This window comes from Notamacropus eugenii, chromosome 2, assembly GCF_028372415.1.
Source record: "Notamacropus eugenii isolate mMacEug1 chromosome 2, mMacEug1.pri_v2, whole genome shotgun sequence".
NCBI lineage: Eukaryota > Metazoa > Chordata > Mammalia > Diprotodontia > Macropodidae > Notamacropus > Notamacropus eugenii.
This window is the reverse complement of record NC_092873.1, coordinates 338,075,831-338,098,737: the sequence shown is the minus strand read 5'-3', so window position 1 is coordinate 338,098,737 and position 22,907 is coordinate 338,075,831. Positions and strand designations below refer to the sequence as shown.

The 22,907-nt window shown below is 40.1% G+C and overlaps 1 protein-coding gene across 6 annotated transcripts in view; it reads left to right on the top strand.

Moving 5' to 3' along the window:
* Positions 1-22,907, top strand: part of SLC39A11 (solute carrier family 39 member 11) — a 515,419-nt gene that overhangs the window by 13,816 nt on the left and 478,696 nt on the right. For 5 of the 6 annotated variants that reach the window (XM_072645551.1, XM_072645556.1, XM_072645548.1 and 2 more), the window contains exons 2-3: positions 7,923-8,041; positions 12,322-12,360. In XM_072645551.1, coding sequence (XP_072501652.1) covers positions 7,934-8,041; positions 12,322-12,360 — 147 coding nt within the window. In that variant the 5' untranslated portion in view covers positions 7,923-7,933. Of the gene's footprint in view, positions 1-6,666; positions 6,769-7,922; positions 8,042-12,321; positions 12,361-22,907 lie in introns of all 6 variants that reach the window. The other variant, XM_072645550.1, reaches the window with a different exon arrangement.

Here is a 22,907-nt window from a genome sequence, read left to right as displayed (position 1 = left end):
AAGCACCTTCCATATATGATCTCACCTGGTCCTGACACAGAACAAGACACACGGTTTTTCTTCCTTCCTTCCCCTTTCCCTCAGTAACTTCGTGGACACTTTGGCAATGCACCAGCAGGTGAAAGAAAAAAACCTTGCATGGAGCAGCAAACACCTCATGTGCCCGTATCTTAGCACAGAGCGTCTTTGTGTTTGCTGGGAGTAGGTTGGTTGGGGCTTTTCACAGAGTTTAAGTGGGTGGAGAAAAAGCCTCTCCAGTTTAATTAATAAAGTTTTATGATATTCATAACCAGCTTATGAGTAAGTCTGAGCTGGGTTGCATAAGATACTTTAGATGTGATGTGGCATTACACGCCATGTTCCTCAGTGTTTCTAAAGCCACCCACTCTCAGTTTTATTTATTTTAAAGGGGTCTGTTTCATCCATGTCAATCTCACTTTAAAGGAGGGATTTATTTCCAGCCTCTCAGTTATGGGGATACTTGCATTGTGTCCCTTTGTTTGAAATACTTCAGGAGAAAAGACACTCCAGAGGGAAAAAAATAAAACAGTGGGTGTGGGTGACAGGGGGAAACAAGGCTTTATTAAAATATAGAAAGGGCAAAAGTGCCAAGCCCCAGGAGATCATAGTCTTTTGGGGATGTCTTTCTCATTTCCATCCTTAGGAGGTTGAGGTAGTTGGTAGCTACCCAACTTGTCTATTTAGTAGGACAATGATGGGGGAGTTTCAGAAGAGTGGTGGTGATTGCTACAGCCCTAGAAGACAGGCATTCCCTCATAGGACATCTCTTTATATGCCACCCCACCAAATACATTTGGCCTTTGGCAGGCATGCAGTGTAGATATTTAGATTACTTTCTGTAACTTTGAAAAGGTATAAATAGTATGGAATCATTCTACTAACCATCCTCTGTCATAGTTAGTGAGCAGTAGGAAACAGGCGTAGTTTGCCTAGTAACTTTGGATTGCTTTGGATTTACTAAAGTCCTGTCCAGCACTCTAGGGTTAAGGAGTAGCTGCACCATCAGTCTGTCCCCCAGCCACAGCAGAGGAGAAGCAGGCAGGAGGGGCTGAGTAAGGTTCTTCTTCTTCCCTGTCCCTTGAAAGGCAACAACACCCTTTTGACTGAGTTTTATTACTCATCTGCCACCCACTACTGCTCCTAATGCTAATAATCTCCCACTACCTCACTACCTCTTTCTCTCCCTATATTACTCAAGCCCCTGTCACATGAAACAAACTTAGACTCCCTTCTCCCCATCCTTTTCAGCTCTGTTCCATCCATGTTCTACTCCTATCTTGCTTACCCCTTCCATTGTGCCCCCTGGAATTTTTATTTCACAGTTAACAAATTTCCCTTCAGTCTGGACCTCTTTCTCTTGCATTCTTTCCATCTATTCGCCTTCATTGAGACCCTCCCCCTCTCCTCCGCCATGATTCTTATCCATCCTCTCCAGCATTAGACACACTAGTCTTGGAGGGGGAAGCAGGGACACTCCTTGTCCCTACTGCTACTTTTTACTTCATCCCTCAGTCACCTCCTTCCTTTCACTTAGATTTTTTCATATAGCCATATCACTGTGGCTGTTGCTTATGATCTGCAGACCATTTTCCCTCCTTTCTCAATGAGCTCAGTATCTAGTTCAGTGTTTTCCTTTTCTTCCCTATTCTTGCCTTCATACTAGTGGACTTCATCATCAATGTTAAGGATCCTTTAGACTCCCTAACCTCCCAATTCCTCATTCTCCTTAAATCCTATCACCTACTCCTCCATTCTACCTCAGCCACACATTGGATCTCACCATCATCCACTTGTTCTACTTCTTTAATCAAAATCTTTGTCACTTCCCTGACCGTAGGCAAAAGTCATTTCATTTCTGTCTATGTCTGACCCCTCCTAATCTTCCTCCAGTCCTTCTCCCCCAGAGCACTTTCTTAGACCATTACCTCTGCTCTGACTTCACTTTCCTTCGTTTTTAATCTCAACCTTTTTATTAGCTAGTCCAACTCTGCATTGTCCTCTGCTTTGGAATCCCTTCCCCCCTTGTTCTATAGATCCTTGCCCTTGCCCAGTTTCAGCCTTAGATTACTTAACATACTCCTTCTCTTCTACATATGGATTACTTAACAGAGCTAGAGAAAGTCACATGACTTTACATTATAAAGTCTGATGTTATCCAACTTCAGCTGGACTCTTGATGCTGTAATTGATGCCATATCTGCCTCTTTACAGAAACTTTTCCATGAGAGAAATGATTATTAATAATCAATGATTTAGGGAGATTCAGATTTCCCTTTTTTCTCTCTCATTTCAAAACCTCAGTCTCTGAAGGTTGAGTTAACCCCCAACCAACCTTAAAGAGAATCTCTAGTTTTAGGTGAATTCTTTTCAGTCAAGCTTGGATGGGATAGATCTTTTGTCTAAATTGACCAAGGCTGGGAGTGGTCTAGGAAGAGAGAGAGAGTCTCTCTGTCCAAGGGTGACATGATGTCACTCTCAGCCTCTCATTGTAATGTTCATTTTCTCGTTAATTGTTAACTAATCAGAGTTGATTGAACACCTCTTCTTCCAAGGATATATAACTGTGAGCCAACCTCTATTAGGGGTCTTTGGTCTAGGAGAGAGATGGCCAAATGACCATCCTTTTGTTAAAATGCTGGTATTATTAATAAAATGATTGAATTATCCAGAAATTATGTCTTTAAAACCTTTTTAACTGTCATATCCAAACCTCATCTCTCCTGTTTTCCCATGCCTTCTCCTCCACTCTCTTAGCTGAAAACCTGGCATCTTCGTTTCCTGAGAAAACGGAAGCCATTTGTCACAATTGCCCCCCTTTTCCCTTCTCTTCGTCTCTGAATCCCTTGACATCATTTCAGAGACTCCTCCTTTTCTTGACTCTGACAATGTGGTGGCCCTTATACTTGCCAAGTCCATTCTTTCTGTCTGTGCCCTGGAGACCCTCTCCTCCCATCTTCAGGAAATTTCAAACTCACTTAACCTCATCTCCAACTTCTGCCTCTCTATTGGTCCCTTACATATGTTCTCAAACATATCTAAGCCTTCCTTTTTAAAACAAGTCTTTAGACTCTACCCTCTACCATTTTTGTTATTGTTAAGTCCTGTCTGATTCCTTGTGACTCCATGTAGGATTTTCTTGGCAAAGCTACTGTAGTGGTTTGCCATTTAATTCTCCAGCTCATTTTATAGATGAAGAAACTGAGGCAAACAGGATTAAGTGACTTGCCCAGAGTCACACAGCCAGTAAGTGTCTGAGGCCTGTTTGAATTCAGATATTCCTGACTCCAGGCCTTTCACTCTACCTAGATATCTTCAAAATATCATCCAATATCTCTACACCTTTTTTTGGCCAAACTAGAAAAAGCTGTCCACACTTCTTGTCTCCACTTTGCCTCCTCTCACTTCTCAACCCTATATGAGCTTTTGAACTCATCACTCAACTGAAGCTGCTCTCTTTAAAATGACCCCAAATCCCTTAATTCCCAAATATGATGGCCAAATATGATAAGTTATTTACATGACATATCTGCTCCATATTATTGACCACCCTAGTTTTTTAACTTGTCTGACCTCTTCTTTAGGGGGTGTTCATTCACATGATGGCCACCTCATGGAATCCTTTTCTTCCTTTAAGACAAAGCTCAGGCTTCCCCTTCTTTGTGGAGCCTTTCCTGACCCCCTCTGCCTTATTGCTAGTGTCCTCTCTCCCATACTCTCTTGTGTTTAACTGCTTTGTGTTTACTCTCTTTATGTGTGTTCTTTACATACATACACTTATTGTGTCCCGTTAGAATATAAACTCTTTGTGAGTAAGGATTATTTCTTTGTATTTGTATCCACAGTGCTTGAAACGCGGTAGACAGATCAAGTTGAGTGAGCAAGCATAGTTTTTTAAAGAAGTGATTGGGGTTAAGTAATTTGCTCATGGTCACACAGCTAGTAAGTGAAGCTAAATTTGAATCAGCTACTCCTGATTTCAGGACTGATGCTCTAGCTACTGTGCCACCTTGCTGCCCCCAGCTTCCCCATTCCCCTTTTTAGAGGTGGTCAGGTTAAGTGACTTGCCTAGGGTCACACAGGTAGTAAGTACCTGAGGCTAGATTTGAACAAGCATTTTTTCCTATGCTAAGTACTAGGGATATAAAGAAAGGTACCATCCTCCTCCCAAAACTTAGCCCCTGACCTCAAGGAACTCACAATCTAGTAGGCACTTAATAAATTCTTGAAATAAATACTTGCTTGTGAGTGCCTTGACGGCAGATACTATCTTATGCCTCTGTATCTTTTACAGTTAGTACAGTTCCTGGGAGGCACTTAAAAAATGTTTATTGACTAATGAAGGATTAATGACTGATTGACTGGACAGAGGGAGAAACAAATCTCCTTCCCAGTGATTCAGAGGGTCAAAAAAGACCCCACTTTTACATGAATTATCTAGGTGGCTTGGGTAAAGAATGCGTTTGTTTTTTCCTTGTTTGATCTGATCATTATTCCATCTTCTCCTTCATTTTGAACATGGAGACTTGGTCTGGTTCTCCTGCTGTGGTTTCTTACACAGAGGGTTGACCTCAGGCTTTGAGCAGGAGACCACTTGGAAGCACGGCAGTCTTGGGGCTGAGTCTTGCCAAGTTCCTGAGTTGTTTTGCCAAAGGGTTCACACTCACACGCTTGCTTTTCAGTTTCCCTCTTGGGGCAGCGTAGATGTTGCCATAGTGCACAGAGCATGAACCTGGCGTTAGGAAGACCTGAGTTCAAATCCAGCTTCACATACTAGCTATGGGCAAGTCACTTAACCTTGGTTTGCCTCAGTTTCCCCAACCTCCCAGGGCTATAGTGAGGATTGAGGAAGATAACGTTTGTAATGTGCTAAGCCCTTAGTAGGTGCTATGCAAATATTTGCTCCCATTCCCTTCCTTTTTTTATTTATACATAGTGGTCAAGTCTGTGCTAGCTGATTTGGAGGAACAAAGTGCCTGAGTTCTTGTCCAGCCTTGTGGTGATGCCTCTAGTTATGTGGACTTTGGAAAGACACATAATGTGAACTGAAAGAGGCCTGTGAGCTGAGTGATGAGGAGTGGAACCAGATGTTTGTAAATTAGAGTACATGGCTTTTAAATAAGCATATTCCTCAGCTCTGTAATTTTCCAAAGTTAGGGCAAAGATGCTATGTGAGCTCGGTTGCCAGTCATTTCTAAACTAAGATTTTAGAACAGGTAAACATTCGAGAAGGTCCTCTGAAACAGAGATAAATTAACAATAATTTCTTTCTTATGCAAGAGACCTCCTACCTCAGGCAGCTAGTGGGGCAGGAGAGACCCTCAGTTCAATCCCAACCTCAGACTCTTACTAGCTGTGACTCTGGGCAAGTCACTGAACTACTGCCTGCCTCAGTTTCCTCAACTGTAAAATGGGGGTAATAGCACCTAACTCCCAGTTCTTAGGACAAAATAAAATTATTTGTAAAGTGCTTAGCACAATGCCTGGCACATAGTAGGCACTTAATAAATGTTGATTCTTTACTTCCTTCCTTGGATATTGCCTCCCATTTACAGTGTATGTAGTTTGTATGTAGTTGTTAGTGTATTGTCTCTCCCAGTAATTTCCTTCAGAGTGCAGACTGTCTTCACCCTTTTTTTATCCCCAGCACTTAACATAGTGGCGGCACATTTTAAGTACTTAATAAATCATTTTCGGTGCTCTCCGTGTTTGTATGACCTCATCTTCAGCGCTATTGAACTAAATGGGAGTTAGATCAAGTGAAGTATTGTTGCCTGGTTTGACTAACTTACCACTCCTTCTGGCAAGGTAAATACAGACCCATTTGGTGGAGAGACATAAAGTTAGAATGACCTTTTGTAGCTAAGAGATTCTTCTTTTTGTTCAGTTGTAGCTTTTTTTAGAGTCCCAGTTTTATTAGGGTCGTTGGAGCCTAAAAGATAAAATTCTCATAATATTCAAATGAGAATACTTTGGAAACCTTATAGTGAGAGGAAAGAAAAAAAATACTTTTTAATTGAAATTTTTTTAAAAAAAGAAGCCTTATAGTCCCATGTAAATATAATTTATTAATGTTATTTCCTACTAAATAGTCTTCCTGTATTTGATGGCAGAAGTTAGGTGTGTCAGTCAGCCACCTGGTTTATATTAAGTGCCAATTAATATGCCAGGCACTGTGCTAAGCACTCTGGGTACAAAGAAAGGCAAAAGACAGTTCCTATTCTCAAGGGGCTCACTGCCTTCTCTTTTCTAGGCTAAATGGTCCCTGATTCTTTTAACCTTTCTCTCAGCTCCCAGTTCCTGTCCCTTTATAGATTTTAGAGGCAGCTTGGCATGGTGGGTATCATAATGGGCTTGAAGTAAGGAAAACACTTTAGCTGTTACCTTTTTTAAAAAAAAATGTTTATTTTTAGTTTTTAACATTTACTTCCATAAGATTTTGAGTTTTGAATTTTCTCCCCCAATCTCTCTTCCCCCTCCCCAAGATGGCATACAATCTGATATAAACTCTACTTATACATTCATATTAAACATATTTTCACATTAGTCCTGATGTAGAGTTAGAACTAATGGGAGGAACCATGAGAAAGAAGAAACAAAAGAACAAAAGAAAAGGAGAGCAAAGAGTATGTTTCCATCTGCTTTCAGACTCCAAGTTTCTTTCTGTGGATGTGGATAACATTTTCCATCATTAGTCTTTTGGAGTTGTCTTAGATCCTTGCGTGGCTGAGAAGGACTAAGTCTGTCAAGGTCAGTAATCACACAGGATGGCTGTTACTGTGAACAATGTTCTCCTGGTTCTGCTCTTTTCATTCTGCATCAGTTCATAGAAGTCTTTCCAGGTTTTCCTGAGGTCCACCTGCTCTAGGTGTTACCTTTGATACCAGATATGGGACCATAGGGAAATCTGTGTACCTCTGTTAGCTTTGTATAAAATATGGGGATAATATTAGTGTCTAGCTTTCAAGGTTATGAGGATTGAGTGAGATAATATGTATAAAAGCTTTGCAAACTTTAAAGTGCTTCATGATAATTCATTGCCGTTGGTGTACTTCTTGGGACTTCCCAGTCTTCTTTTATATGTTTGTGCCAGTTTTCAATAACTTCAGGTCTCCTAGGGAACAGAGATGAAGGAATTCTGCTGTACTCAATGCTTAACAAAAACTTGTTGACTGATTATTGCTTGATTCCAGCAGCTGTGTTTCAGAGAGAGGCAGCCAGGTAGTGCAGTGGATAGAGCACCAGTCCTGGAATCAGAAGGACCTAAGTTTAAATCTGACTTTAGATCCTAGCTGTGTGATCCTGTGCAAATCATGTAACTCCCAATTATTGCAAAAATAAAATAAAATAAAATAAAATAAAATAAAATAAATGAAGAATAGGCATTTTTAAAAAGAAATAACAATTAATAATAACTACTAAGTTTATGATTTAAAAAACAAGCCCTAGCTGGGCATGGTGACACACACTTGTCACATTCCTGTTCCTGGGGGAGGCTGAGGTTTGTGGATGTCTGGAGTTCTGGAGCTCTGAGTTTTAGTAGGATTAAAGCCAGTCATATGTCCCCATTAAGTCTGGCACCAATAAGGTGAGCCCCCAACACGGGAGTGCCACCAGGCTGCCTGAGAAAGATTATAAAAACAGCAGGTTAAACTTTTGATCAGTGTTGGGGTAAAGACTGTGATTCACCAGTCTTGGAGCAAACAAACAAAAACAAAAGTAAAAGCAAATCTTCCTTGCCTGCCCAGCTAAGTTAGCTAAGGAGCAGCACTAAGTGAGAGTGTTATGATAGCCAAATGTCACTGCCTTTGGAGCTCGGTCTAAGCTACGAGAGCTGTCAGTAAATGTTCACGGAGTGAGTAATCGAAATGTCTGGTATTCTTATCTTCTTTCCCTATGCACAGGGGCTTTCAGGATGATCCAAGGCTACAGTCCTGTGTTCCAAGCCTTGTTGGGGACCTTCTTCACCTGGGGTCTGACAGCAGCTGGCGCAGCCCTGGTTTTCATCTTTACCCGTGGACAGGTGAGTAGCCTTGTGGTTCTGTGAGTTCATACTTCTTTGTGACAATGCCATGTAACAAACCTCCAAATGCAGATTTTGTTGAAAGCAAAGGGGTTTTTACAGCTATCTTAAAGAAAAAATCCACAGGCTGGTCCTTCTGACAGCTTTCCCCATCCCCATCCTGTTGCTCTCTGGCATGATGCTGGGTCCATTCTGGGTACAGTGCTGAACTTAGAATGGGGAAGGTCTGAGTTTGAATCCCACCCCCCGCTTGCAGCCCTGGGCAAGTGACTTAACTTTACTCACTTCTCTTTTGTCATTTGTGAAAACTTACCTCACGGGCTGGTGGTGAGGTTCAAATGAGATAATGTCTATAAAAGTGCCCTGCAAACTTTAATGGAATATGTCAGTACCACTTACTGTTACTTCTCCCTAGGCAGTCAGCTGCGCCTCCTGAATTTGTCCCCTTCTTTCCACTCAACACAAATGCTCATGGAGATCCCTTTCAGGAGATGTAGGGGAGAGGGAACCAAAGTTCATTCTATCTGCTGCTTGGTGCTGCCCGATTTCTGTTAGGTGCTCTCCATTTCTTTCTGCCTCTCAGCAGGCAGTAATTTGCATGGTTGGAGTAAAGCATCCTGTCTTCTCCTTTTCTGTCCTCCATGTTTCTCATTTCTTTGATTCTCTCTTGAGAAGAATTGGCACATGCATACTTGAAAAGCTGATTTAATTCTCCCCCTCACCCCCCACCTCCCTTAATTTTCTCAGTCTGTAAGCTCCTAGAGCTTACCATTGTGATGGGTGCCACGCACTCTCATTGTTTGGCACAGCAGTCTTAGAAATCAAAAGAGAAGAAAATGAATGTGTGATTTAAGTTTTATTTAAACATACTATGAGAGGGATCTGAAAACTAAAACATGCCTGGGAAGTTGGCAAACTAGGTGCTCTTTTTATGAAGATCGGAGACTGGTAAAGCAGATATTGATCTCATGGATAAGACTTCTTGAGGCTCAAAACAGAAGAGTCACAGTACATTAACTCACAAGTAAACATACATAGGAACAATACAGTATGTTAAGATGGTATCTGACCTTTATGTTCTTCAGTTTACCCATCCTTACAAATGGGGATGATGATACATGTACTATTCACCTTCATAGGGCTCGTTTCTGATCTTGTCTCAGATAATTAAAAAAAAAATTCTTTATGGCTTTTGTTATATTTTTTTCCAAGTATGTCTTTCCCCCTCTCATCTAATCAAAAATTGTGTTTTGCTTAGCAATGCTTATTTATTGTGAGGATTTTCTTTTTCTTTTCCCAAACAGGGGTGAAGATGGGAGGGAGAGAAAATAGATTTTTGTTAACTGAAAAACTTGAAATTAAATTTAAAAGAGGAAAGAATGAAAAAAAAGTTCAGCAAAACCAGCCAACATGGCAACGAGACTTGATGGCACATGTAACGTTCTGTGCCCATAATCCCCCATTTCTGCAGTGAGGAAAGGAAGATTCAGCCTTACTCTGGTTCCTTCTTTTTGCTGTAGTCATCGTTGGTTTCCTGGTTCTGGTTGCTTTGTTCTACACCAGTTCATGTCTGCCATGCTCCCTTGAGTTCTTCATCTTTTTCATTTCTTACGATCTGGTAATATTCCATTATGTTAATGTATCAACAATTTGCTTAGCCACTTCCCAGCACCTACTTTACGAGCACAAAATGTGTTGCTGTGAATATTTTAGTATCTGTAGGACCTTTCTTGTCTTTGTCCCCCATCAGGATACATGCCTAGCTGTGAGATTTCTAGGTTAAAGGGAATGGACAAGTTAGTCTTTTTTTAAAACCATAATTCTGCTTTTCAGAATGATTGGACCAATTCATAGCAACGCCAACATTATATTAGTGTGTTTGTCTTCCTACAGCTTTGCCGACATCGATGATTTCTATCTTTTGTCATTTTTGTCAATTTACTGAATGTGACTTGAACCTCACAGTTTTTTGATTTGCCTTTTTCATATTATTGTTTTGGAACATTTTTTCCCTGTAGTTGATGATAGTTTGTAATTCTTCTGAGAACTATTTGTACATATTTATTAACCACTTATTGATTGGAGGATGGCTATCAATCATATATTTGTGTTCATTCCCTATATATCTCGGATATCAGACCCTTATCATAGGTGCTTGATAGAAATATTTTTTCCCAATTGTTTCCCATCTTATTAGTGCATAAGCTTTTTGGGTTCAAAATTATCTCTATCTGTTCTCTTCATACACACACATACACACATACATATGCATACATATATATGCACACACACATATATATACATACACATGTATACATATATACAGACACACACATGCACACATATATAAATGACCTCTGTCCCTTGTTTGGTTAAGAATTCTCTTCTAGCCATACTGGTTAGCAGGTTATATATTCCTTTTGAGCTTATTATGATATATAGTTTAAGATGCTGGTCTAAATGTGCATGTGTATATATATACATATATGTATGTAGATATGTACATGCATGTATACATATATGCATATACGTGTATACATATAAAAATACATACATGCATACATCCATATGTATGTATTTATTTGGCCAAATTACTTTCTTGTTTTTTCCAGTAGCTCTTGTCAAATGGGCTATACTTCCCCAAGTAGTTTATATTCTTGGCTTTATTGAGTGCTGCCAGGTTATTGAGTTTGGTTGTTTCTGATTCTTGTTTGTCTAGTCTGTTCCATTGATCTGTTTTCCTATTTTTTAAGCCACTGTAAGATAGTTTTGATAGTTTTGGTGGGGAGAATTCTAGATGATTACTGCTTTATAATATAATTTGAGGTCTGGATGTATCATTTCTCTGTAATTCCTCCCTTAAAAAATTTCCCTTGATATTCTAGCTGTTTTGTTCCTCTGAATGAAATTTAATATTTTTTTCTAGCTCTATAAAGTACCCCCATTGGTAGTTTGGTATAGCTTTAACTGTAAATTAATTTAGGTAATAACATTTTTTATTCTATTGATGGCCCAACTGTGAGCAATCAGCATCTCTTTAATTATGTGTCATTCTTTAAAGTAATAGTATTTTGAATTTCCCATTGCACAAGTATTTCCTTCAGATGCCCCTGAAGCTTCTCTTTTCAAGCCTTCCTCACCTCATTCTAATCCAAAGGTAAAGACAGAGAGGACCACCAGGGCAGTAAGCAGAAGTGGACCTGAGAAGGGATGCTGCTGCCTTGGTCTGCAGCCCTTTGATATATATATAGCTCATCCTTTTGCAAAGGTGGTGTTCTTGTCAAGCTGTGACTGGAAGACAGTGGGATGATTCCACCTACGGACTTTATGATATATGTTATTATAATAGTTGATTAAACTAGTTGGTTAGGGCATACTATGAATGAGGTCATATATTCTTCCCCTCTATGGGTCAGTTGTTTTTGTACTTGGAGAAATTCTGTTCTGTCGTCAAAACTGTGTGCTTGACCTAGGCCAACCCTCTTCCAGAGGCTGGTCACTAGGGAAACCTGGCAAGAGAGTATGCTTGGATCAGTGCAAATTTACCTCCACACCAGGGGAAAAACAGCTTTGAGCTCAAGTCGTCGTTCCCCCCCCCCTCCCTCCCCCCCCCCCCCCCCCCGCCCCGATGAATGAGTCAGGATTGCTTAGGACATAGAGTGCTGTATTTGGAATCAGTAAGACCAGGTTTCCAGTTTTTCTCCAGCTTCTTATTAGCTCTTTGATCTTGGGCAAGTCACTTAAACTTTGTGACACTCCACTTCTTCATTTGTAAAAAGAGGATGAAAATGACATTTATCTCACCCTGTTGTTTGAGGCTCAAATAAGATCATTAAATAAATTCCTTTGCAAAACCCTAATGCATATGTAAATATGAACCATCGGCATTATTGTGTAGTTATTATTGAGTTCCCAGTAGAATTTATTACCAGCATGATGCTTTGCAAATAACAGGTATTTCAGAAATGTTTGTTGAACAGAACAGTATTAAATGGGGATGGGGTGAGGTGGTTTAGTGGTATCTTTTGTCAAGTTGAAGGATGGAGTCCTTTCTTGTTGTTTTCTTGGTAAATCAAGACTGTGAAGCACTGGGGAGAGAAGCTTTCCTTTTGTTTTTAAAATCCACAGAAGGCTTATTCTGGGCTTTGGGGTGGGTTCAAAAAAAGTCAAGCTTGGGCCAGTTTTTATTTGTGTGGTCCTACAAGGACCTTCACTATCTTTTGGCACATGTGATTATCTTCTTGCTTCCTAAAACTAAACCATCTTGTTTTCATTTACAGAGACGGATCTTAGATGGAAGCCTTGGATTTGCTGCAGGGGTAAGTAGAATCTGGTGAGAGAAATGTGAATTGGGACACATTTTACTTATGACAGTTCTCTGCTCTAGGCATTACTAGCCTCTGTCCCCATGTGACCAAAATGCTACCTTGAATAAGTGGCTTCCTGTGTAGTGGCTGTTAGTGCCTGCAGAACTTTGTTTCCTGTCCCATAATCACTTCTTCATGGCAGTAAATATGGTGGTGACTGTTAGATGGCATTTCAGTGGCTGTATTGAAAGGATGTCTGCAACAGCTGGCTACTCTGGAATGTCTGACAACCCCCCATAGGAAGTGGACTCAAGAGATCATCTGATCCATCCTTGTGCTTCTCGGGAAGAATGGTGCCAGGTACACTGGTGTCCTTTTACAATTTGGGTCAAACTTTATGTTGCTTTTGGGCAGAGGTCATTGTAACATGCAGAGTGCAGACATGGTCTGGCAGTCTTTTTAAATGAAGTCACTGCCTGAGTAAGTGAGTGTCTGGGCATGAAACATCATGGAAGCCATTTCACAAAAGCAATCATTGGACCAATGCATCACCAGGTCATTTTAATTGTAGTGTCTGAAATACCATAATTTCCAGTCTTTCAAGTAGCCTTGTAGAAATAGATTTTTAAGAGTTACATACTTGAGTCTTTGTGAGGTGATAACCTTTTCCACAGCTGGCCTTGAGTGAGTGTTAGAGAGTTAGAGTGAGAGGAATCAGGGACTCCTGCGTAAAAAAGATCATGTGTAAGAGTTCCTACTTGCAAAGCTTGTAAGGCTGAGCCAGAGGAATCCAGTACTGGAATGGCAATGGGCCTTATCTGGAAGCAGATTGCTGCAAAGACTTGACTGAGGTAGGATGAACCAATCAGAATTTTCTGTTGCAGTTGCTCCTACCTAGAAAAATTTGTATCCTATCTGACAAGCCTAATACATTGAGTAGATAGAAGGCTGGGGCTTGATTCAGGAAGACCTGGGTTCAGATCTTGCCTGTGACACCAGACTTTTGGGAGCACTCTAGACAGGGAGTTAGATTTGAGAGGCAGAAAACCCCCTAACCATCTCTCAAAGATAAATCGCTGATATGCATCAGTGGAGGGAGTGTGCATATTGGGAGTTCCTTGCATAGATAAAATCATGGATCTAGACTGAAAAAGAATGACTGATTCATTAAATAGAGATGGTTGGTTGTAGTTCTAGTCACACCTGTTTATCTGATGACTTATGAATACTTAGGATAAAATTGAAGCAATTTATGGCATTTATAAGGTCAGTCCTTAAAGTTCTTTAGTTAGATTGTATAATTTTGACAAATGAATTTCAGGGAACTTTTAGTGCTTTATACTGAGTCGTTGGCACTTAACAAATATATTATTATTGAATTCAGTTGAATTATTTTTAACGTATTTGATTATAAACATATTGTGGCAAGTTTGACTTTTGCCAGAAATAGCAACTATTATAAGTTTACAAAGTAAAAAAAAATTAAAAATTAATTTAAATAAAATGAACAAAAATCTTTTTTCTTTCCTTCTTACTCTTCCCCTCTGAAAAACAAGAAAAACAAAACCCTGTAACATCAATCAGCCAACCTTTATTAAGCACCATACTGTGTGTCAGGTCAGGTGCTAAGCACTGGGAATACAAAGAAAGGTTAAAAACAACCCCCACCCTAAGGAGGTTACAGTGTGATGGGGAAGGCAACATGTAAACTAGAATGTACAGATACAGACTAAATTGGAGGCAGTCTCCCAGAGAAGGCATGAGTATTAAAGGGAGACAGGGACAAGTTTCTTGCAAAAGTTGGGATTTTAGCTGAAATTTCAAGGAAAGGTAGGGAAAGACATGGCACGGTAAAGACAAGAAGGGAGAGCATTTCAGGCCTGGAGGGCAGCCAGTAAAAAGGAATGGTTGGGAACAGAGTGTCCAGAGCAAGGAGGTCAGTGTCCCTGGGTCCCAGAGTCCTGGAGGGTTAGAAAGTGAGAAGTTTAAAAGAGCAGAAGGAGCCAGATTACAACAGGCTGTAAAAGCCAAACAGAGGGATGGTGAAAATAGGCATGGCCAAGCAAAACACATTCCCTCCTTGGACTAAGTAGAGATGCCTCCTTCCACACCCTGAGTCTGTTACTTCTTGGTTAGGAGGTAGCCCACGTTTCATGAGTGATCCTAGAGTCATGTTTGGCTAAAGGAGTTTCTGAAGGAAACAGGTAGGTTTCCCTGCTTTGTCACTTGTCTTCTTTCTATAGCTGTATCTCTGCTCCATCAGGCTATGTAGGATCCTCCATCAGGATGTCCATTTTGCTCTGGAAGAACTTTCGAGTACTATTGACCAAAGCTGATCACCTTTTTGAAGAAAAATGTTCATGTGCATAGTCTGAGGATTATTTTTTGAAATAGAAGACCGTTCATGTTGATGGAATAAAAAGTTTTAGCTATGGCTCTGCCAAAATGGCAGAGAGATATATTTCATCAGATCTTGCAATTTTGGGGGGAGAAAAGAAAGAGGGGAAGGTGGGGGAGAGGGTCCAGATCCATGATTCATTAATCGACAATGAATGAAATAAAAAAAAAGTATTAAGCACCTACTGTATGCTAGGTACTGGGTTAAGTGGGAGATAAAAGCAAAAGTGAAATAGCCCCTGTCCTTAAGGAGTTTACAGTGTAACTGGTAGAGATGACATGTACATATATAGATATCTACAAAGTAGATGCTGGGTAATCTTCAAGGGGAGGCACTAGGAGCTGGGTGGATCATGAAAGGCTGCAGGTAGAAGTGGCATTTGAGCTGAATCTTCAAGGAATCTAGAGCTGCTGAGATGTGAAGGTGAGGAGGGAATCCATTCTAACCATGGGAGATAGTCCTGCAAAGGCAGAGAGAAGAGAGATGGAGTGCCGTGTATGAGGAGGCTGGACCACAGTTTATGGCAAGGGATGCAATGTGTAATAAAGGTGGGATGGTAAATTGGGGCCAGTTTGTGAAGGGCTTTAAATGGTAAACAAAGGAGTCTATGTTTGATCTTTGAAATAATGGAGCTACTAAAGCTTACTGAGGAGGGGGTAGAGCTGCTCTTTAGGAAAATCACTTTGGCAGCTGGATGGGGGATGGATTTGAGTGGGAAGAGAATGGAGGCAGGAAGGCCAGTTAGGAGTTTATTGTGACAGTCTAGGCAATGGTTGATAAGACTATTGATCTAGTTGATCTAGAGTGTTGGCTGTGTGAGTGAAGAGTAGGGCATGGATGTGAAAGAGATTGTGAAGATAGAGACATGAAGACTGGGCAACTGCATGGGTATGTGGGGTGAGAGAGTGAGGAGCCCAGGATGGCCCTTAGGTTGTGATCCTGGGTGACTGGAAGAATGCTTTCTATAGGAACAGAGAAGTTTGTTAGATGGCCATCTTTTTAAGGAAACTTAATTAGGTTTGTTACAGGGCATCAATTTTGAAATGTCCAGTATTCAGTAGGTGATGTAGAATCTGACCTTGGGGAAAAGACTAGGATTGGATCCATAGATATATAGAGCACTGAGTATAGGGATATTAATTGACTTAGTGTGAGCTGATGAGGTTAACAAGAGAGAGTGTAGTGAAAAAGAAGAGAATAAGGTTCAGGCCCCAGAGCCTTGGGTAGACCTAAACTTAGGAGCAGTGATGTGGATGCTGGGATGCAAAGGTTACTGGGAAGGAGCAATAAGACAGGCCGGAGGGGAACCATAAGAGACAGTGTCACGAAAACCTAAAATTCAGGAAGACAGGATGGTCAGAAGTGGCAGATGCTGCAGAAAAATCAAGAAAGTTGAGGGATTGAGGAAAAAGCCTTCAAATTGGTGACCTTGGAGAGAGCAGTTTGAATTGGATGATGAAGATGGAGGCCAGATTACCAAGGATTGAGGCAAAACCAGTTGTAGACATTTTTTTCCCTTAGGAGTTTGCAAACTGCTCTCTCCAAGGTTACCAATGATCACTTCATTGTGAAAGACTGTATTGCTATTTTCTTAGCAGCTCTTGGTGTAGATACTACCTTCACTGATACAGACAGGTGTCTTAAATTATAAGAGTTGCCTTGGGACACTAATAAGTTAAATGACTTACATAAGGTCACCAGTATGTCAGGGGCGCTCAGCTCTTTTGGACATTGATTTTTATCTACAATACTTCACTTCCTCTGTTTGGTTCCTGTATACTTTGGGCCAAATAGATGGAGATTTGTAATAGAGATATCATTCAAGACATGAATGATCAGAAAAGGAGCTTGACCTATTTTGTAATGGAGAGATACAGTTATCTCTGCACTGGTATCCACAGTGTCAAAAGACTTACTGGAAGAATTGTAGAAAGAAATTGGCAAGACTTAGCACGAGATGAGGCTACTACAATCTGCATTGTTAGTGGGAGTGCTCACGTTGATAAGAAAAATACCTTGAGGTGTGGTAGTTATCTCGTGACTGATTATTGGCTCTTTTCTTTGGAAGTCTGATTTTTTGGGACAGATGACTTGGAATTTTTTCCAAGTCTTGTAAATTGTCAGTCTGATCACAAAAAGTATAGGTACTTTAGAGATCATCTAGGGCCAGGCCAATCCCCTCATTTTGCGGAGGAGGAAACTGAAGTTTAGAGAGGGAATGTGACCTGCCTCTTGTGATGGGATTAGATTTGTTAGATTTGGCTTCAGAGTATACAACTAGGCCCAATGTTTGGAAGCTGAAAGGAAGGAAAGATTACCTGTCAATCATAACTCTTCAGAAATTCAATGCATTGGTATGTGAGGAGTTCCCCTCTTCTAGTGTGTGTGTACGTTCTAATGTTTTCTTGAAAAATGTTTTCTTTTTTTATTATTATGGACTTGACAAACACTTAACATTTCTTTATACAAAAATGGACAAAAAAAGAGGATTGTATATGATACAATAAATCTCTGTTATGTACAACTTTTTTTAAAAAGCATATATTTTAAATTTAGCTTAATAGTTCCAATACTGCCATGCTTGGCTGTGACTCTTTCAGAACTTTCTTTCGCTCTCATCTCTGTATTTTAAAAATGTTTCATGGACCTTCTTTTCTTTGTTATGTTTCTTTTACTCTCATTATTACTATCTCTTCAGACTTCCTCCTACAACTTCTTTCCCAGTCTCCCTTCCTCTTCATTCCCCCTTCTCTCCCCCCAAAGAAAAGCCCTCCCTTAACACAAATCAGTATACTTAAGCAAAATCAATCCACAATTGGCCGTGTATGAAAGTGGTTGTCTCGTGCACCTGCCTGCCAAGAGCATGGGAAACATGATTTATCTTCAGTCTTCTGGAGTGATGATTGATAACTGTATTGACCAGAGCCCTGAAGTCTTTCAGGGTTGTTTTCCTTTATGTTATCAGGATCTTTGGTGGGGAGGGGGCTGTTCTCAGCCAGCCAGTCAATAAGCATTAATGAAGTATATACTTTCTTTACAAACTTTCTGCTCACTATCTTTCCCAGAAGTCCTACTCTCCATCTTCAAGTGGAGCCTGGAGGACCACTTATAGGTGATGTTGCACAGGGGATGGAACAGCTGATTGCCAAGGTTCCTCTCTCCTCTGGGATTCCATAACTCCATGATTCCTTGTTCTATCTGGTGCACCATTTTCCAAGATTGGTGCAAACCAGTTAAGTCACTTCAGGTGTCAGAGAGTTCTCTGGTGACTTTTTTGGACAGAGTGATACAGTGAAATCTTTAATTTTGTCTGGTAACTAGAACAGTAGTGTAATGGATAAAGGGCTGACCTTGGAACCATGAAGTCTTGGGTTCAAGTCTGGCTTCTGACACACCTGTACATCCTGGATAAACACCTCAGTCACAAAGGTAGCACTCTAAGACTCTAAGTTACTGAGCTATGTCAATGGAAGGAGTTTTTACCCTTGGAACTCCCCACATCAGTGAAATTACAGTGGTACCCTACCTCCCCCACCCAAAGCTGGAACCCACTAAGAGAAATTTGTTGTGTTAATTAGAAGTGTTTTGGCTTCTAATTAGAAGTCAGTTGTTGTTTGTTGAGTTGTTTCAGTGGTGTCTGAGTCTTTGTGACCCCATTTGGGGTTTTCTTGACAAAGATACTGGAGTAGTTTGCCATTTCCTTCTTCAGCTCATTTTACAGATGAGGAAACTGAGGCAGGCAGGGTGAAAATGACTTGTCCAGGGTCACACACCTAGTAAATGAGACTGGGATTTGAACTAAGGAAGATGAATATTTCCATTCCAAGCCTGGTACTTTATCCATTGCCACCACGTAGCAGCCCCAATTAAAGGCCAAAGCTTTTTCCAGCTAGAAATCAAATTTTTGCCTTCTAATTCTAATACAGTCTCCTAAAAACCTTACTGTGGTAAATCTGTTAGAGTTCTGACTGTTCAGGCCACACAATATGAAGTTGTAGAACTGACTTTCATTTTCTTCAGTATAGCTAGTCCTAATTCTTTCCACTGCTATTTAGGGAATTCTTCCCTTTTCCTTTTTCAGAATTACTTTATTGGATGTTTACTTTGGGATTAAATTTTATTATTCGATGTTTACTTTGGGATTAAATTTCAGGCAGAGCTTCTGCATGATGGACAGGTTTCTAAGATGATTGTATCAATACCATCCTTCCCTGACTTGGCATGTTGAATTTCTTGTCCACGTTTTACAGCACAGCTCAGATGCTCTCATCTCTGAAACTCCCCTTATTTCATGTGAGCAGTAATGGCTCTCCTCCTTGTACTAATAGCTAGCTGCACTTTTGCATCCCTACACGAATGTCCTTATTGTGTAATGTGACCTGTTAGAGCTATTGTGTGGGTATCTTTTCTTCAACTAGACTGTCAACTCTGTGACAATAAAGACCCAGCTTTACCTTACTTTGTATGGTGGTGTGCATTCAGGAGGGGCTTTTGGTTAATTGCTATTTGAATGGTTGATGTACCTGGAAGGTGTGAAGTGAGCAGTTTGGAACTATTTAGAAATGCTCCTGATGGGTGAAGCAAAATCAGGTGAAGGATCAGATCTCTTTCTAGTTGACTTCTAGCCAACACTATTTTTTTAAGAGAAAGGGACACTCCAAGTGCTAGTCTTCATGATACTGATGTCTTTTAGTTCTCTCACAAAGTTACAAGCTCTTAATGGACAGGTAAGAGTGAAGAAACTGACAGTCTCCTGGTCCCCTTGCTGCTTTCAGAAAGTTTAAAATCCAGAGGCCTCCTGTTCTCCCTGGTTCTTGAAAACTGATTGACACAAGGGTACAAGTTTTTCTGAAGCTCAGACTTGACTAATTATGATTCTTTTCCCAGGGAAAAGGGCTTGTGTTTTCTGTAGGTTGTAAAGATTTGTTTGGCTACTGAACTCTCTCCCAATGTAAGTAGATTTGGGGAAACTTAAAAAAAAGTGTTTTATTCATGATTAACGCCTCCTTCCTCCATATTGCTGTTACTTGGCAGTATCACAGCCCTTTCCATATCCCCCTCTATAAAACACAATCTTGTAGCAATAAAGTACGGCTGATTGAACAGCATTGATCACATCTGACAGTGTGTGCCCCATTCCACACCTGTAGACTATCCCTCTACTCCCTCATCAGGAAGAGGGAGGTTGGGATGTTTTATTCTTTATCCTCTGGAGTCAAGAATGCAGAATACATCTGATGTCTTTTAGTGTTGTTTTCTTTTACACTGTTGTAATTGGGTATATATTGTTCTTTTGGTTCACTCTGACTCAGTTCAAACAAGTTTCTCTGAATTCCTTATTTCATTTTCATTTAAGACATTCTCATTTCTTATGATGCACTAATTCTGTTACATTCACATTCCACAGTTCAGCCATTTTCCAGGTAATTGGTGCCCACTTTATTTCTACTTTTTTCCTACCATATAAAGTATTACTGTGAATATTTTGGATATTTGGGAATTGTCTCTTTGTCTTTGATCTTTATGTTGCATGTACCCACTAATAGGAGTGGTGTAAGTCAAAAGCTTAGTGACTTTTCTCCAAAAACTGCAGATTCCCATCATTGGATTTACTTGTATTCCTTGTAAAACTGATTATTTTAAGATCTTCCAGAGTAGTAGTGGATACAGGGTCCCAAGCATTTGCAGGGCTCCTGTTTTTGACACATTGAATGCAAGCATGAGGACAGATGAGATTGCCCACCTGTTTCCTGTGGAGTAAAACGGGCTGGATAAATGGCTGAAAGGTGGTTTTCAGGATTTGGATTCCAGTTTTTAGTTCAGTGGATATAGAAATAGCCATTCCCTTATTTCTTATTCCTGTTGAGTGAATTTTGATTACAGCATCTGAGAATGAGCACCATCCTGGAAGGGAAAGGATTTTGCCCCTTGGACCAGGTTTCACACAAACAGAATATTTGTTTTCTAATCCTATGAGATTTCAGGAGAGCAGCTTACACTGTCAGTTCAGATTTCCAACTGTGTTCTTAATATCTCCCTTATGGACCCTGTCAAAACCTCTGTGCCCTTCTCATGAATTTTTCCTGATAGTTTCCACATAACCCTTCTTGCCGAGATAGTGGTTTGATAGTTGTTTATACTTAAATTGTCTATAGGAGGGATCTCTGTTTTGAGGTAACTTGCCAAGGTAATGACTTGACAGTCTGTTATTTGTACAGTCTGAAGGGCTACAGATTTAAATTCATAGCAACTTTCTAGATAAGGCAATAAGGATAGTTAGCTGCTTTATAACAAGGAAAGTCCTGAAGAAGTTAATTAGGTTGATTTTTTTTTTTCTTAAAAGATTCTTCAAGTAGTTCACTTGACCCTTTTATTTTATGATTGACCAAAGATCTTTGCAGCTAATTAAACAGTGATTCAAACCCATTAATTCAGGCCTAGTTGTCTTTGTTATCCTTCCTTTCAGAATTCCCACAGCTAGCTTTGAAATTTGCTTTAAGTATTAATGGGAAAATTAAGTTGGGAATGGGGAATTGAGGGAGCAGGATGGCACAATGTTTCTCTTTCTCCCCTCCCCCATAGATCATTGCTTTTTTAAGTATTAATTCTGCATTTTGTTCCTGACTTATACTCCCTCTAAAGCGAACTCTCCTTTGTAAGAAGAATAACAGTTAAATAAAATAGGTGGATTGTATGGTTGCCTCTGACAGCCTACGCAGCATTTTGCATCTCTCTAATGAGAGATCAGACAGATAAACGCACCAATTACACCAGTTGTTGAGTGGGTGCCACTGGAGAGCTTTTAGCCCTAGCAGGTGTTCTAGCAGGTTCACTCTTGATCTGGACAGATAGGAAGATTGGAACAGAGTAATAATACAGGGTTAAATAAGCTTCCTTTATTCTGGTCTTCTCAAAGGAGTTTGCTGATAATGGGAGCACCAACTCCTACAGCATCTCCTAATCACTCTTCTCGAAGGGGCAGGTGAGAATATAGTAGGAGCTACAGCTCCTGCAGGTCCCCTGCGTCCCGATGGGGGCCAGTCAAGACTAACACACATGCACATTCCCCTTGTGCATTCCTATTCCCCACTTACTGACCAGTGCTTACTTGATTTATAGGGCAACAGACAAAGAAGGCATTTTGTCAACTTAAAGCTCACAGATTAACTTTAGCAATATCATCGTGACTTAACACAGTTCAAACATAGTAAATATTATATTATGTCAGCCCTATTTCTCACTGCACAGTTGCAGTAGAAATTGTTTACAACTATGATCCTGGGAACTAATATCTGAAAAGGAATAACAAAATCCTCCTTACTTACTTACGGGTGGGAAGTATGTTTCATCCTCTAGTCTCCAGGACGAAGATTGGTCATTGCAGTTTATTTGAATTGGGTTGCATTTTAATGTTTTTGTCAATGTTATAGTGATCATTGTATATATTGTCCTTGTGGTTCATGATTTTACTTGGCTTAGCTTCACTTCCTCCAAGTTTTCCTCATGTTTCTCCGAATTCTTTACCTGTATCTTGTGGCTCAATAGTATTTGATTATGTATGTATTCCATAACTTAGTCATCTCCAGTAAAGAGTCTACTCTGTTATTTCTAGTATTTGAGTACAGTGTTTTAAAAAACACATTATTTTCCACTTAGAATCATAGAATGCACATATGAGGTAATCAAGACCCAGAGAAGTTACTATGCAGCCTTAAAACATTATTTAAATGTGAACTGTTACTAGCAGTAGTATGATCGTCAAAGGTCACTTAGGGGCAACACAGTGCTTGGCCTAGAGTAGACAACTACTCTAGATCTATTCTAGAGTAGATAACTACTTACCAAGTAAGCTTGTGTTAACATTTATAAGTAAGTGCTTCTGTGTTGCCTGCCTGACAGAGCCTGTGTTTTTTCTCCTTGGCTTTAGTTTTAGTTATTGATGTTGATCCTAAAAAACTAGCTGCATGTGTGCTCTGAGGTAAGTAACTCAGCCTCTCTGGGCACTCATATGTAGTTTTCTCACAGGTGAATTAGGGGTTTGAAGTAAATTGTTCATTAAGAGGGGGAATAGTGATTTTGGCAAAGGTTAGTAAATCTCTTTGTAGGGGGTGGGTAGTTATGAAGTGTTTCAGTTATTTTAAGGTTCACTTCATCAAGGATA